This window comes from Pogona vitticeps, chromosome 3 (genome assembly GCF_051106095.1).
Source record: "Pogona vitticeps strain Pit_001003342236 chromosome 3, PviZW2.1, whole genome shotgun sequence".
Classification (NCBI taxonomy): Eukaryota; Metazoa; Chordata; class Lepidosauria; order Squamata; family Agamidae; genus Pogona; species Pogona vitticeps.
In genome coordinates, this window is record NC_135785.1 from 118,070,047 (window position 1) to 118,087,584 (window position 17,538).

A 17,538-nucleotide genomic window follows, 5' to 3' on the forward strand; every position below is an offset into this window, starting at 1 on the left:
TTACCTGTACATAGTAGCACATCTCTATATTTTATCTTATAATTAAATCTGAGTTTCACAAGAAGCCAAGCATGAAGTGGGGAAAGCTACAGTTTATGAAACACAAGAATCCTAGTTTTGAAACACAGGTTCACTGCTTATAGCCACTTTAAACCTCAAACTATGGAAATTCTGCAAGGTTTCAATGAAACAAGGTCTCACTAGTCCTGTATAAAACCATTCTGAAGCTGGACTATTCCTGGCCCCTTCTGTCAATCAGTCAAGTTGTATTTTGTTGCTCTTTCAATCCATTAGCTTTCCAAGATATATTCTGAAAAGCAGAATTTAGTGTATCTACCCCCCCTGTGAGGAGGAAGTAGCAGGAACATCAAAGAGTGAGCCGTCCCCTCAACCTCCCAAGATAGAGCAAGTGATAAAGCCTGAAAGAGAGTTAGGAGCAAGACCAAAGGAAAGGCAGATGGCAGACGCGCGCGCGAAGGAGGAGGAAAGGACCCGCGAGGCTGAGATAGGAGAGGGAAAAGGAGGGGAAAGGCGCGAGGAGGAAAAACGGAAGAAACGGTCGGAGACATCAGTTGAGAGCGAGGAGGGAGCTTGGAACCGCGGCAGGGAGAGTGTAGACGTGTTCTTGACGACAGAAGAAGGAAATAAGTCAAAGGAGACACAGAAAGTAACCGTGATAGAGGAGAAAGTAACTGAAGAACCAGACGATGATGTGAGAGTGTTCTCAGTCCCAAAGAAAAGGCTAGCCGAGGGTAACATAGACGAAGAGTATAAAGATTCAGCGAAGGGAAAGTTCAAACCCATAATACCTGGCCTTAGCCCGGAAGAATGGACAGTCCTGGTGTATCACAGGGCTCAAGGTCCAGAGAAGATGGTACATCAATTAGATCCGGAAGTAGAGAAAGAGCTGTCGAAAGAGGGGGATTGGGCCTGCCACCCTTGTTGCGGGACCCTCTGTGCGGTCCGCAACGGATTTCTGAGAATGACAACCGAGAAAGAGAAAAGTGCGAAAACATACTATTAAAAGAGTTTCCTGTTGATAAATCATTAGCATGGTTTTGGGATGATTCCCCACCTCATTTGATGTTACAAAATCCAGTTACTGTTCAAGAAAAGGTTGACTCAAGATGTGTTAATAAAAGTTCTTTATTTCTTAATTCTGAAGCCTCTTTCATCCTTCCTGATGTAGAGTTACATAAGTCTGCAGATGAACCCCCCCACATTGGCGCCCAACGTGGGGCAGGTTCTGAGATACCGACGCAAAGAGAAGAAGACCTCAAACAAACAATAAAGAGGCAAGAAAAAATGATAAAATTTTTAGCTGAGCAACAAAACTTAATTCTAACTCAGTTGGCAAAAAATCCTGAAAGGAAGACGACGGGAACAGAAGACGTTATAAAGAATTCGTGGGTGGCGGGTCCGGCTCCTATTAGATTACAAAAAATGACAGCTGAAGATGACCCGGAAGCTTACTTAAATACTTTTGAGAGAGTTGCATTGGCGGCAGGTTGGCCTAAAGAACAGTGGACTTTAATTCTGACTCCCTGTCTATCTGGTAATTTACAAGAAATAATTCACACGTTATCTCCAGCGGAAGCGATGCAATATGACAAAGTTAAATCTACGATTTTACAGACGTTAAATCTAACGGAAGAAGCTTATCGGAAAAAGTTTAGGAATTTGAAAATGAAGCATGGTTTACATCCCCGTACCTTAGTGCAAAAAATGAAAGCAAACTTGTTAAGATGGTTAAGGCCCGAAGAAAAAACTAAAGAAGAAATTTTGAATGAGATAGTTATGGAGCAACTTGTGACGACGATGAGTTTAAACATGAGGGCTTGGGTACAAAGGAACCACCCACGTGATTTGGAAGCTGCTATCCAATTGGTGGAAGATTTTTGTATCGCTGATGAGGGAACACGTGAAAGCGGCTGGGCGAACCAGGAGAGGCTGAAAGTGAAAGAGAAGATGGCGTCCGAGAGTAATAGTGCTGCGCAGCGTACCGGGGCGGCGGGAAAAGAAGTAAAAATGGAAAAACCTGGAGGCAGCAAACATAGAATCATGGAAGCGTACCCCAACTGGAAAGAACCACGTGAATTTAAGGGGTCTTGCTTCCGTTGTGGGGCCAAGGGACATCAGAAGAAAAATTGCCCTGGAGTGGATTGTTCCTGGGTTAAACATTGGAGCCAGGTGACTGGGGGTAGTGCGGGCTTTAATAAAGAATGGGAAATAGAAGTTCTGGTTAACGGGGAACAAAAGAAGGCCTTAATTGATTCTGGAAGTGGTAAAACTCTGGTAAAAAATTTAGAGGGGATCAACGCAAATGGGGAAATGAAAATTAGATGTATTCACGGGGATGTGAAAGCCTACAAAACCACGTACGCAACGGTGGAAATAAATGGGGAAAAGAGAAGAATGGAAGTGGGAGTAGTGCCCGGATTGATCAGAGAAATGTTATTGGGGAGGGACTGGCTGGGTATTGATAAATTGTTAAGAGAGAAAGAATGTAAAAAAGTCGAATGTGTCAATATTGAAAATGTGGATGATTTAGAAGAAGTATCACGGGAGGTAACGCGGTTTTGGCAGCAAGATGATGCCTCACTGACTAAATTCTTCGAAAGAGCCAAGAAAGAAGGAGAAGTGAAGAAAGGGGAAGTGGGATTTGAGCTATGTGACGGTTTATTGTATAGATTATCTATTGATGGGGTTAAACAACTGGTGGTGCCTGGAAAATGGAAAGAAAAATTGTTACATTTAGCACATGATGTTCCTATGGCCGGTCATCTGGCTGCAAAGAAGATGAGTTCTCGAATTTTGCAAAGGTTTTGGTGGCCTAATGTATGGGCAGATATTGAGAAATATTGTAAAACTTGTAAACAATGCCAATTAACACAGCCAAAGGTTGAACCAGGAGGGGAATTAATTCCCATGCCTTTGGTTGATACTCCATTTGAACGGGTTGGCTTGGATATTGTGGGACCTTTAATGAAATCAGCTGGGGGGCATGCTTATATTTTGGTTATAATTGATTATGCAACGAGATATCCTGAGGCAATACCTTTAAGAACCATAACGTCTAAAGTTTTAGCTAAAGAATTAATGCAAGTTTTCTCTAGATTGGGGTTTCCTAAGGAGGTGATAACAGACCAAGGTTCGAATTTTATGAGCCAGACTTTAAAAGAGATGTGGAAGCTGTTAGATGTAAAGCCCTTACATACTACTGTCTATCATCCTCAGTGTAACGGATTAGTAGAAAGATTTAATAAGACTTTAAAAAGTATGTTAAGGAAATTAGTTATAGATAGACCTAAACAATGGCATCTTTTAATTGCACCTTTGATGTTTGCAATCAGAGAAGTTCCGCAGGCATCTACCGGTTTTACTCCATTTGAGCTCCTATATGGAAGGAACCCTAGAGGGATCCTGGATTTAGTTAAAGAAAGTTGGGAACATGGTAGAGATAAGTCTCAGATGCAAATCAAACAGATCATAGAAATGAGAGAGCATTTAAATCACATATCTAAAGAAGCTAAAAGTCAGTTAAGGAGAGTGCAGGTTGAACAAAAGCGTAGATACGATAAAAATGTTAAAAGACGGACTTTTGAAGTTGGACAAAAGGTTCTGTTGCTACTTCCCTCCGAACAATCCAAATTGTTCGCCAATTGGCAAGGACCATATGAGATAATCAGAAAATTAAATGACGTTAATTATGAAATTGCTACCCCGGGTAAGAAAAAGGAAACAGGGATTTATCACGTGAATCTTTTGAAGGAATGGAGAGAGAGAGAGAGTTTCTTGAGTGAGATAGAAGAAGAAAATTTTGGACCAGAGGTTGTAGAATGTATAATGCCCGAAGAAGAATTAAAATTAGAGGATAATCTTAATGCCGAAGAAAAATTGGAAATAAGGAAAATTGAGGAAAATTATAGAGATGTATTTTGCAATAAGCCAGGATCTACCAATATGGGAATACATTGTATTAATACCATACCCGGAAAGATAGCCAGGTCAGGAGCAAGGAATTGGCCTCATTATATTAAAGAAAAGATAAATAAGGAGGTGGATGAGATGTTGTTATTGGGAGTAATAGAACCATCTTACAGCCCCTGGAGAAGCTATCCAGTAATGGTGCCGAAAGCAGACGGCAGTGTCAGACTATGTATAGACTTTAGGAAATTGAATGAAATTTCCAAGTTCGATGCCTACCCCATGCCTAAAATAGAGGACCTGTTAGAGAAGATAGGCGGAGCTAAAATTCTAAGTTCATTAGATCTAGTAAAAGGATATTGGCAGATCCCGTTGAGAGAGGAAGACAAAGAAAAAACAGCCTTTGCCACACCTAAAGGATTGTTCCAATATTTAAAAATGCCGTTTGGTTTGCATGGACCCGCGAGGCTGAGATAGGAGAGGGAAAAGGAGGGGAAAGGCGCGAGGAGGAAAAACGGAAGAAACGGTCGGAGACATCAGTTGAGAGCGAGGAGGGAGCTTGGAACCGCGGCAGGGAGAGTGTAGACGTGTTCTTGACGACAGAAGAAGGAAATAAGTCAAAGGAGACACAGAAAGTAACCGTGATAGAGGAGAAAGTAACTGAAGAACCAGACGATGATGTGAGAGTGTTCTCAGTCCCACAGAAAAGGCTAGCCGAGGGTAACATAGACGAAGAGTATAAAGATTCAGCGAAGGGAAAGTTCAAACCCATAATACCTGGCCTTAGCCCGGAAGAATGGACAGTCCTGGTGTATCACAGGGCTCAAGGTCCAGAGAAGATGGTACATCAATTAGATCCGGAAGTAGAGAAAGAGCTGTCGAAAGAGGGGGATTGGGCCTGCCACCCTTGTTGCGGGACCCTCTGTGCGGTCCGCAACGGATTTCTGAGAATGACAACCGAGAAAGAGAAAAGTGCGAAAACTTACTATTAAAAGAGTTTCCTGTTGATAAATCATTAGCATGGTTTTGGGATGATTCCCCACCTCATTTGATGTTACAAAATCCAGTTACTGTTCAAGAAAAGGTTGACTCAAGATGTGTTAATAAAAGTTCTTTATTTCTTAATTCTGAAGCCTCTTTCATCCTTCCTGATGTAGAGTTACATAAGTCTGCAGATGAACCCCCCCCACACCCCCCCACAAAACAGAATTAGGACTTCTTTGACAGATGATGTTATGAAAAATGCATGCTTCCCTGGATGCAAGACATTCGGGTTTCCATATCTTGTAGACAGAGAAGAAGAATACATCAAGTTCAGCAAACAGTTCTAGACTGTAAGTCAAGTCACCAAAGAGAAAAAGATCCACAGCATTTTTATAGACCTTGTGTAGCTAGCAAGAACCAGCAGAAAATACAAGAAATTGATACAGAAGTGTTCTCTTTGCTGTTCTGTCATTGGATTTCCTTGGGGTAAAAGTCAGTGAAGCATAGAACTAAGCATCATAATGTAACATAAAACTAAGCGTGACTTACATGTGAAGAAATATATGCTATACAATCATCAAGTTTAGCCAACATAGGGATGAAACCATCACTGTTTACAGATAACGTAGGGGAATTCAGTTTCTTCAAAAGAGAAAAAAAATAGAAGCATCAATAAAAGACAACAACAAAAGACATCTCAATTATTACTAATTATGTGATTTCTTTATTAGAAGATGCTAAATTTTTAAATGCTAAATTACTCTGCTTTGATTTTTTTTTTATTCTACAAATACCAGTACAGTTGAGAGTTCGAAAACCAGAAAAATCATCCTCTTCTCTGTTAAAAAAACAGGAAAAGGTATGCCAAAAAGCTGAGACGAAATGTTTATGAGCCCAAGGACAAATTTTCCACCCAACATTTACAACAATTACAATCTTTGCATGGAAGATCATTATTCCTTAAGTAGCCAAAATAGTACTTGCACATAAAAAGGAGGACTCAGCAGGCTGCAGCAATCCTTATATTTGCAGAAGTAAAAAAATATTTAGATATAATGCATACTTTGCATCACAGATTTTCCAGACCACAGTTTTAAAAATGCCAATTGTTCATTAACCCATCTAACTTTAAATCATTCCAAAAAAGTTAATGAATTTTAAGTGAAAAACAAGTGCTGATATTTTCTGTCAACAAATACTTACTGTATTAATATTTTCCAGTTCATTAAAATATGACAGTTTCTGATGGATATTTTCTGCCAAGTCCACAAGCTCTGACTATTCAAAAAGAAATCAAACTATTAACAAGCAGCTAACAACATATTAAAAGACTACAGTGTTCCAGGTGCCTCACAGAAGTCACCGCTGATCTGCTGATCATTGTCTTTTACTGCACAATGGTTTATACAGTGGTGCCTCGCTTAACGAGCGCCCCATTTAACGACGAATCCACATAGCGATTTTTTGTGATCACAAAAGCGATCACATTGCTATGTTTTAGATAGGAAAAAATTGCTTTGCGATGATCAGTACGCTGTTTCGCTTACCGATTATCGCATAGCGATGTTTTTTTAACAGCTGATCGGCGGTTCCAAAATGGCTGCCGGGTAAAAAAAATGGCCACCCACTGTTTTCGCGTGGTTTCCTCGCTTACCGGGCAGCGAAAATGGTTGCCATATGGAGGATTTCCGCTTTAAGGTGAGTTTTTTGCCCATAAGAACGCATTAAACGGGGTTTAATGCACTCCTATGGGCTTTTTATTTCTGCATAGCGACGATTTTTGCGGAACGGATTATCTTCGCTATGCAGGGCACCACTGTAGTTGTATTTCAGTTTTTGACTTTTCAATTTCATATAAAAGTATATTGCAGTATTTCATAGGTGTGTGTGATAAGGAACATATGTGATAAAACTATTATTTCTAGTACAAGGCCTTCCTTCAATGAGCATGTCTTGCATAGGTGTGCACCTCTGCATTATACACACACTTTGTCTCTGTATGCTCACATTGCATGCCTAGGTTGGGGTCGTGGTGGTAAGCATTTATTTAAGCGGGTAGATGGATAAACCCCGATGCCTCACTACTAGAGCCTTCCCATTTCTCCCAAGTTGATTTCTACCTCAATTTTTTCCAAGTGCATATTTTATCTCCAACAACACACTAAAAACAACCACCCTTGTGTGTGTGCACATGTGCATTTGCATTAGTCTCTCAGTCTTTTTTAAGGAGAAAAGAGGGACATAAAATTAAATTTAAAATGTACCTGTGTCTATATGGCTCACCAGCATGCACTAGACCGCTTGCACACTGGTGTCTATCTAGGGGAAATCTTACTGTTTTCATGGGTTGTAATCCGACAATGACTTCTGAAAAAGTGAGCACAGTCCACAGAACACATTATGTGAAAATGTGTTAGTCCTTAAGATGCCACAAGACTTCTTGTTTTTACTTTCTCAGACTAATATGGCCAACTCCTGGAACTCCTTCTGTATTTTTATCTCTCTATTCCTGATGGGAGGTAACTGTTAATGGGGAAAAGTGTGATTTGAATGAGGAATTTCTCAATTCGTAGCTTCATCTTTGATAGTGGGCTGTACTGAACCATCTCTTATGAATCACTGTATACTTCATTTGTCTCACAGTTTAAGAGAGATATTGGCAAAGTGCAGACAGGTTTCCCCCCAGGTTCACTTCTGTGGCTGCTATCCTCTACTTTCCCGGCTGAAAGGTACCTTTGGAGCTATGGTTAGATATTGCAAAGAAAAATGACCTCAGGACTCTTGAACGTTAACCTGCTCCATTTAATTTTTTCCTATAGAGGCAGCTCAGTTTAACAGCTTCTTTAAAAGAACCTACCTAATAACCAACTGATACAGTAAATTACCTAGAAATATGAAATTGATGCTTAGGCATCAATTCAATAATGTACAAGCCTAGGAAATTAGAACATGATTACCGGTATTTAATTGAACTGTTTTTTCCAAGCTAAATCTGAAGTTACCTGCTCTTTCAACAGCTGCTCACAGGCTTCATGCAGTGTTCCTGTTTTGGTTGAGACAAAGAGATATTGCTTCTTTAATGACTCTAGATGCTGAAGAGCACTGTTCACATCACTCAGTATGGCATCACACTGCTCTTCAAATCCAGATAAATAAGCCCTTGTCTGCCTAGTGAGATAAAAAGAGACATACAGGATGAAATAATGTAAGGATCTGAAAAAAAAATAAGAAACTGATTTTGACAGATTCATTTATCCATACTCCTGCAGGAATCTGTCCATTCACAGATATCACTTTTTGAGACCTTTCTCAAGGCCTCTCTGCATCTGCACTGCAACAGGAGCAAAAAAGGAATGAGTGGAAGACAAAGAACCTTTCTCCACGGTGACTTGCAATGCTCTCCCTGAGTCCAGTAGTTTCATTTTCCCTTTACTGTATTTCAATTCCTGCAAAGAAGTAACTCAAGATATTTCTCCGTTACTTAGGTCACACAAAAACCTTTGGTTCTTTTAGCTAAAACTCCCAAATATAAACAAGATATACTGGCCTTTGATAAATTGTAAGGAAGATGTTCAACAGTCCCCTAATTAAAACCTACAATAGAAAAACCAACTCCAACCCACAATTCTCTCCTAAACTTGCATTTCTGCTCACATTTCTTGCATAATCCATGATTAGAGATGGCCACAATCTTGGGTCGTCATGTCATGCTGGAATGTCATTGCAACACCACAGATGCCACACATTCCCTTTCTCCAACAACCCCAGCTGGTTTCCCCACTCATGAGGCGGAAATCACTCTACTTCCACTCCTCTTTAGACATCTGACCAGTTATGGTAGGAGCATGGACTTCTGTGCCTCCTCCAGCAGCTGGCCACTCAGATGAGGAGGCAGGGCAGGAATTGCTGCTACACAGCCTTCAGGTGGCCAGCTGCTGGAAGACAAGAAGGGAAGTCCATGCTCCTGCTGTGACTGGTCAAACACCTGAGAGGAGCAGAAGAGCAGCGTGCACTGCCTCGTGAGTGGGAGAATCCGGCTGTGGGGTTGAAGAAAAGGAATGTGTGGCACCTGTGGTGTTGTGACGACGATCCAGCACGATCTGATGACCCAGGATTGTGTCCATCTCTATCCATGATATCAAGCACCATCATGCAGGCCATTTTTGCAAGAATCTTCATATGGTGTCTGAAAGGAAAGCACACTCAAATATCCCCTCAGACTTCACCTCATAAAGCTACAGTGGTGCCTCGATTTACGACCATAATCCGTTCCAGAAGATGGACATAACTCGAAATGGTCGTAAGACGAAGCACCATTTCCCATAGGAATGAATTGAAATACCGAAGAAAAAAAATCACAAAAAAATTAAAATAAAAAATCACTGCAAGACTCATTGGAAACACAATTAATCCCTCCCAGCCCAAGGGGGGGGACAGAAAAGCAATCAAGTGTGCAAGACCCATCGGAAATGGGGGGGAACCCCAAAAAGCAACCAAACCCCCCCAAGGCCCATCAGAAATGGGGGAAAAACAAAAAAGAACAAAAAAAAACCCAAGACCCATTGGAAATGGGGAAAATACTCTAAAAGCAACAAAACCCCCAAAGACCCATCAGAAATGAGGGCAAAAAACAAACAAACCCCCCCAACCCATCACAGCAGAGAAACCTAACCCCCCAGCCCAAAACCAACGCTGCAAAACTACCCAGAACAGTTTTTTAAAAGCAGAAAACAGCACCTTACCTTACCAGGCAGTCCCAAGCCTCCCTGCAAACACACACACACTCACTCAGAAGCAGAAGCCAGGCAGTCCCAAGCCTCTTCCGACTACACACTCTCTAACTGCTGGGGCAAGAGAGCTACAAAGAAGCAGTGTCATCACCACCTACAGTTAGACATTTGAATTTCCTGCCCTTTTCCCCTGCCTTTTTCTGTTCGTATGTGGAAGCTCCGGTCGCAAGTAAAAGCAAAATTTTGCGGCTGGAGCTGGTCGTAACTTGAAATGGTCGCAAGTAGGGACGTTCGTAAGTCGAGGCAAGACTGTACTCCAATAAGCTAAAAACATGCCACAGGACCTGAGTCAATCAGAATGCTATCTCACTGGATCCCATTAACCTTGCTTGGGTAAATTCTGTTTGCTCCCCTACTAGATGTTACCCATGTAGCTAACATGAAGAAAGATACTACACCAGCTTGCTAAAACTAATTTTAAGAACTCTGAAAAGCACAGAAATCAGTTAGAACATATATACAATTTTGGCTAGAATCCTATGACCTATTGTGTCAGAGAATAATGCAAGTTACATAAATGTTGGTGGAGAACTGCTACAAGTTTAGATATCAGCATAGGTATTCGCTCTTAGGCAGCAATCTGCACAACACATTGTGCAACAGTAAATGCCTATACTGATTTTTTTATTTGCCACTGAAATTTGCACTGTTATGCCAGTGGGCACAACTAATAGGATGCTGGCCTTTATAATTTAAATCCACTCTCTTATTTCTATTATCTCCTTTGTCTTTAATGCTTAAAAAACTGGAATTGGTAACACAGTTTTAATTATGCACTTCATTTTGTACTCTCACTCACAGCTTTTGGGTTCAATGTTCTCGTATCTGTGGGTGATTTCACAGCAATGTTTTTACCAGGAGCTGCAGTGGCTACTGCTTCCACAGCAGAAGCAGACTGGAGCTAGAAAGCAAGTTGTGAGGAGGGTCCTACTAAAGTTAAAATCCACTCGTCACTGGTGGCTCTCCTCAGCATTGCTCAAAGGGGTCTTAAGTAGAGTGGCAGGGTGCAAATCACCAGATAGCCTGAACAACGGGGGAGCCCTTTGCAGTGGTTTGGTCCTCAAGGCAAGTGCAAAACACGGGAAATGGGCCATACTTTCAATTAGCTGAAACTCAAGGCAACCTGCCTGGCCCTTCTGAGCTTCAACCCAAAAGTCAGAGAAAGGGATGTGTTGATATGTACAGAGAACACGTCAACAAAAAGTCACATCATGAGACAAGGAGGCACATGTCTGCAGTCTAAAATTTGGTTTCCATCATGGCTATCCATGCAAAGAGATTATTCCACATTCAGGCAGACTGGCTGAATCACAAAGATGTAGACTTGGGGGTGTAGTCTCTCCATCCTCAAGTGTTCCTATCTATAGTGACAAGAACAAGGATGGCTAGAGAAGATCTATTTGGTTTCCCCTAAAACTCCAAGGTGCAGACGTTCTGCTTGTCTCTTCTAGTCCTTTACCAGCTTCCAGTCCCCATAGGCATGGAAGGCAGATGGTCTGTTCAATCTGTGGGTCAGGTTTTTCTGTTATGCTTTTCCTCGCATCAATCTCCTATCCAGAGTACTCAGAAAGACCCAAATAGAAAAAAAGCAGGATTCATTCTGATGGCTCCTCACTGGTACTCAGATCTCATCAGATACTCTCTGTCACTGATGCCAGAGAAAGGGGCTTGATCGTTATAGCCCTCTACTTCAACGTGCCAGGCTACAGCTTTATGCCCTGTGTTTAAAAAGACTGCTTGTCTCTTGTAGTTCATCCAAATGTAAATTTCTGAAAAGGGGCTATGGCTCTCAGACCACAAGTAGTTTACAGGTTTCCAGCTTGGGATTTGCAGCTGGTCCTGAAAACACTGACCAGGCCTCCATCTGATCCTCTGAGAAAGACTTCTTTGACATTCCTATCCCGGAAAACCTTATTTCCTAATATCCAGGCTCACCATATCTTGGAGCTGGGTTATCTTTCAGTTACGGGTAAACTGTTCATATTCCTAGATGTTTAAATGATCCTGTGTTTAGGCCCAGATTAGAGTTATTCCACGGGGCGGCGTGAGCTCCCATCACTTGTCCCAACTCCTGCCAACCTAGCAGTTCAAAAGCATGTAAAAATGCGAGTAGATAAATAGGTATCACCATGGTGGGAAGGTAACGGTGTTCCGTGTCTAGTTGCACTGGCCACATGACCATGGAAACGGTCTATGAACAAACACGGGCTCTTCGGCTTGGAAATGGGGATGAGCACTGCCCTCTAGAGTCGGACACGACTGGACTAAATGTCAAGGGGAACCTTTGCCTTTGCCTAGAGTTATTCCACTACGACCAGGAAATAATTTTATCATCCTTTTTTATCTTATCCCAGGTCTGAAAGGAATATTCAATGGCATTCCTTTTATGTATACAGAATGAGTATGATCTATGTATACAGCCTATATAAATACCTTTAGACTATCGATTTTGTGTTTATTTCCTTTCAGCAGGCCACCTTGGGGCATGAGATTTCGTTTTGTACCTTTTCTAAATGGCTGAAGATTGTATCAACTTGTGTTATTGTTGGTCCTCATTGCAGATACCAGAAGGCATCCTGACTAACTCGACGAGGAATGCAGCTACACTGGCAGCCTTTGATAAGGCAGCCTCTCTGGTACAAATTCATATGTAGAGTCATCATTTGGGTATCATCATCCACCTTTTTTACACATTACAAGATAGGACTCTTTGCTCTCACAGATGCCTTTGGGAGACAAGCCTTTGGGTCTTGCAGAACATCATGTCTTAAAGGCAGCAGAAAAACATATTGCTTCCATCCGGGTCATAAGCTTTGGTATATGTCATGCTAGACTACGCTCCTCCTACCATGAAGTGTTCTTTTCTGCAGTGCAGTCCTACCCAATCGTTCAGGAGATGTACATATATAGACATTAACCATGAACTTGATCCAGGCAGAGTTACCGTAATTGTAATATATGTTGTGTTTTAGTGTGCTACAAGCATTTATTAGGAAATAGCATTTTGTTTCTTCATGGAGCCTGTTTATGGAACGGGAGGGGGGGGAGCTGTTTTCTGTTAGAAGAAAGCAATCCAAAATGGATTGACATTTTATAGTAGGAAGAGCTCACCTATGGTAAACTATTCTCCTTCCATTGCAGAAAAGAACACCTTAAGAGAAATCCAACTTTCCTTTTTGCTTATGAGGCCCTGAACAGTAAACACCCATCTGGGCTCTTCCTGATTACTTCTTTATAATGGCTATTTGTACCCTTTCTGGGCATGGTATGGTCAATGGGGGCTTGAATTTGGCCTCCAAGCTGTCAGACTTTGCCCACTCCTGACCTCAGACATTAACCTGAGCAGGGGCTACTCATACACACGTTAAGTCCTTCCAGCCTTGTTTTGTACCTTGTTAGCAAGGTACAAAACAAGCCACCTGTTAGAAAATCAAAAGAATAAGATTCCAAGGGATCCAATTAACAATGGGAAATTAAATCAAAGCACAATACATTCTATAATGTACACAAACTGGGACAAAACATCACATAGCCTGAAATTCACAAGACTTGTACTAATGGCAAAATTGCAAAAGGAAGCCTCTGAACAGCCTCAACCTGCCACTGCCTAAAACTCCATTCCTGTGGCACAGGTAGACCTTGCCCGACAAGATTTCAGCCACTGGGTATTCAAAATGCCATCACTGATGGATGCTATGCTTCCATAATCAAATACAACTGAGAGAAGAAAGTCATACACACACCTGTATTTAGCACCTTCCTCTTGATCCATCTGGGTACGGAGCTGATCAAACAGTGAGAAAAACTAGGGGGGAAAAAAGAATTCCCATTTCATTACAATTGCTATACTATGCAAAAAAGAAACATAAGCTAATAGCACTTCCAGTTGCATTAGAGAGTAAAACTGAATCAAACATTGATTGAACGTTACTTCATAATGCATCTCAAAGTGCCATAAACTCCTAGGTAACACTGTGAAACTGCACACATTGCCATCCTTGCTCAGCTTCCTGCCTACGCCAATAAGGTACACTCTCCCCTATGAGAAGGGTAAGTGGCTACTACAATGCCTAGCCTGATCAGCACGGCAGTCAGAAGCAGCAAACCTTTGAATATACTGTATAGTGGGCATGAAAGAAATCTAGAGATAATCTTGTTGTTGTTGTTTAGTCGTTAAATCGTGTCTGACTCTTCATGACCCCATGGACCAGAGCACGCCAGGCCCTCTGGTCTTCCACTGCCTCCTGGAGTTGGGTCAAATTCATGTTGGTAGCTTCAGTGATACTGTCCAACCATCTCGTCCTTTGTCATCCCCTTCTCCTCTTGCTTTCACACTTTCCTAACATCAGGGTCTTTCCCAGGGAGTCTTCTCTTCTCATCAGATGGCCAAAGTATTGGAGCCTCAGCTTCAGGACCTGTCCTTCCAATGAGCACTCAGGTCCTTCAAAATGGACAGGTTTGTTCTCTGCAGCCTAGGGGACTCTCAAGAGTCTCCTCCAGCACCAAAATTCAAAAGCATCAATTCTTCAGCAGCCAGCCTTCTTTATGGTCCAGCTCTCACTTCCATACATTGCTACTGGAAATACTTTGACAATGCGGACCTTTGTCGGCAAGGTGATGTCTCTGCTTTTTAAGATGCTGTCTAGGTTTGTCATGGGTTTCCTCACACGAAGTAGGCGTCTTTTAATTTCATAGCTGCTGTAACCATCTGCGGTGATCATGGAGCCCAAGAAAGTAAAATCTGTCACTGCCTCCATATCTTCCCCTTCTATTTGCCAGGAGGTAATGGGATCAGTGGCCATGATCTTAGTTTTTTTGTTTTGTTTTTTTTTTTTTGATGTTGAATAATCTTGTTACCCCTGGATATGTATGGTAGAAAAACAAAGATGTTGAAGAGAACAGTGTCCAGTAGTAAGGTGTTACTGTGGATAGAAATACTTCCAGATAACCTAAATGACAAAGACTTAGAATAGTTCAGCAAAGAACTGACTAGAGAGGATGCAACATTAGAATTAGATCCTAGAACCAAGACGAGAATAGTAGCTGCAGAAGACAGCATTCTGGACAAACCAGTCCCAATAGGTTCAAATTGTTTTTTTCCATATGACTTGAAAACACATTGGATTGGAAAGAACTCTGGAGACTTCCAGAAATAAGATAATGAGCCAAACTTTTCTATATTTGTTATGTTACGTGCCATCACGTCAGAACCGACCTACAGCAAACTTAACAAGACTTTCAAGGCAAGTGAGGTATTTAAGGAGTGGTTTTACCAGTTCCACCTCCAGTGAGCTTAAACCTAAGCTTCCCGAGTCCTCGTCAATCTCTCTATCCACTACATCACAACGCCTATCTCTTCCTCATTACTGTTCTTAAAATACTGTACCTGCTTTAAACGTTTGAGTGACATTCAACCAAAGCTTTTGGAGGGAAGAGGGGTTTACCAAGAGCAATGAGAAGTAGAAAAAAAATCACACTGCAGACTGGTGACACTTCCAGAGCAATGACAGCTAGGTTGCGAAGCAGCTGGTGTTTTACCATCTATTTCTTGAACAACTGAAGACAATGTCAGAGAAAATTACTAAACCAGACTCAGGCAGGGCACTTTATGGGCTTAATCCAAGGGGCTGCCCTGATAGTGGAGATCTTCTCTGTTAAACAAAGTGATGCTTTTGTCTCATCTTAACTTCCCTATACCCCATTACTACCATTCTCTAGTGGGAATTTTTTTATTGCTCTATCCACTAAGAGCTCACATGCATTGACTTTAGATATATACATTTAGATATATTTAAAAAAAATACCTGTTGAGCAGTTTCAATTCTTTCACTTTCCATACCCAAAGCAGAGAACCCTTTCAAAAGGATGTCCTCTCTGGATTCTGGCACAGTGGCTGTCAACGTTACAGTTAATGACGGTTGCCCAAGACTGCTTAAATCTTCAATGGGAAGCTGTTCAGAGATATCAAGAACTGTAGTGAATGATGGTTACATTGAACAAAAAACACAAAAGAATTATTTCAATTAAATAATGAAATAAACCACACTGTTGTGGATTTTCCCCCCATTTCATCACTATCATCTTAGAACTGCAGAGCTGGGAGAAACCTTATGGAACATAGATTTCAGCCCCATCAAGGAGGCACAGTGGGGAACTGAATTCCTGTCTTCTGGCTCTGCAACCAGATACCTAAACCACTGAGCTATCCAGCACTTTTCTTTGCTGGAATGACTCAAGGTAACATTTACTCAAAAACTGCAACAGCATGAAGCAGCTTCTTTAAGACAAAGAAAGTAAAGTAGTCATGTGAAATGCTATGTGTGCTTGGTTCTGCTTATATCAAGGAATCAAAGGCAACTGTAAGACAATGGGAACTTATGGGAATTTTTGAAATTTAGGTTTGCTGCAGGATACTAAAAACATCTTAGATTTACTCTATAAATAGTTTAAAACAGACATACATGGGCAAACATCTCAGTGTTGTCACCAAGTGACATATAGAATTTTGTAACTGAATTTTCCTTTTAAAAAATCAAGTAGTGTTAGAGGTATGACATTAAATTGCACACATGGAAACGTCCTTCTATCTTTAGATATGCATACCAATATTACTGAAGGATATGGATGTCTCACGGAATATACTAACAATTCTTCTCAATTCTGATTTCCTGAGACATACTTTACTAGCTTCAACAAGCAACTTCTCTGTAATACATATATTACAAGATCAAATTTTGTACCACAAGTCAAACAGACAGTTAGGTACTAATTTGGGCTATTCTCTAGCAAACCAGAACATCATCAGAAGAAAGCAAGCAGCAATCCACAAGTAACGAAAAGCTTCCACTTAATGAAGAAGACAGCACTCATCAAGTGCAGAAATATACCGGATTTGAGTGTTGTATAGCAATGATCATTCTTTAATTCTGCAGACTGTCCAACATTAAATTGCCACACTGCACATTCCTGTTACTTTGAGTGAGCTGAACAGTGGTTAGCAACCTTGGGTCACCAGATGTTCTTGGATTGAAACTCCCAGAAGGCTGCACCACTAGCCATGCTGGCCAGGATTTCTGGGAGTTGTAGTTCAAAAATCTCTGGTGATGCAAGTTTGGGGACCACTGGAGTAGAATCTTGTATTTAAAAGGTTTGTTCATTTTGAATGGGAAAATATTTTATCAGATTATTTGTCTGTTTTCTCAAAGTCCCCAAGGTATTCACTGGAAAAATTAAAAATTCCTTCTAGGGGAAAATTCTGTAGGTGTCTGTGTGCATTTTAATAGGCCATCACCATCTCTCATATCTGCAAAGCAAGTTTGTGCAAGATATGCATACCAATATTTTCTGAAGGATGTGGATGTCTCATGGAATATACGTACTAACAATTCTTCTCAATTCTGATTTCCTGAGACATACTTTACTAGCTTCAACAAGCAACTTCTCTGTAATACATGTGTATTACAAGATTAAGTTTTGTACCACAAGTCAAACAGACAGTTAGGTAACACCACATCAGTTGTCCAATGATGGACAAGGCAGACACGTTTCTCCGATTTTATTTATTTATTTTATTTATTTATTTAATTTATATGCTGCCCACTCTACCCAAAGGTCTCTGGGCGGCTTACAACAATTTTAGCTGCAAGAAAGCAAAACCTCCAAGAATTTGGATTGCTCTTGATGCACCATGAGGAAGATTTTAACAAAACACACACGGAGTTGTGAATGCATCCTTTTTTCGGATCTATGAAGAACAGGAGGCACTCTCTCTCTCTCTCTCTCTCTCTCTCACACACACACACACACACACACACACACACACACACACACTCCTGAG

General features: G+C 41.1%; 1 protein-coding gene across 1 annotated transcript in view; it reads right to left on the bottom strand.

Moving 5' to 3' along the window:
• The window catches only part of COG3 (component of oligomeric golgi complex 3), a 45,495-nt gene that overhangs the window by 27,564 nt on the left and 393 nt on the right, over window positions 1–17,538 (bottom strand). Inside the window, exons 2-6 of the mRNA XM_020808777.3 lie at window positions 15,506–15,652; window positions 13,445–13,506; window positions 7,914–8,079; window positions 6,115–6,189; window positions 5,461–5,553 (exon numbers count right to left, since the gene is read on the bottom strand). Of these exons, the coding sequence (XP_020664436.3) occupies window positions 5,461–5,553; window positions 6,115–6,189; window positions 7,914–8,079; window positions 13,445–13,506; window positions 15,506–15,652 (543 nt within the window). The remainder of the gene's footprint in view (window positions 1–5,460; window positions 5,554–6,114; window positions 6,190–7,913; window positions 8,080–13,444; window positions 13,507–15,505; window positions 15,653–17,538) is intronic.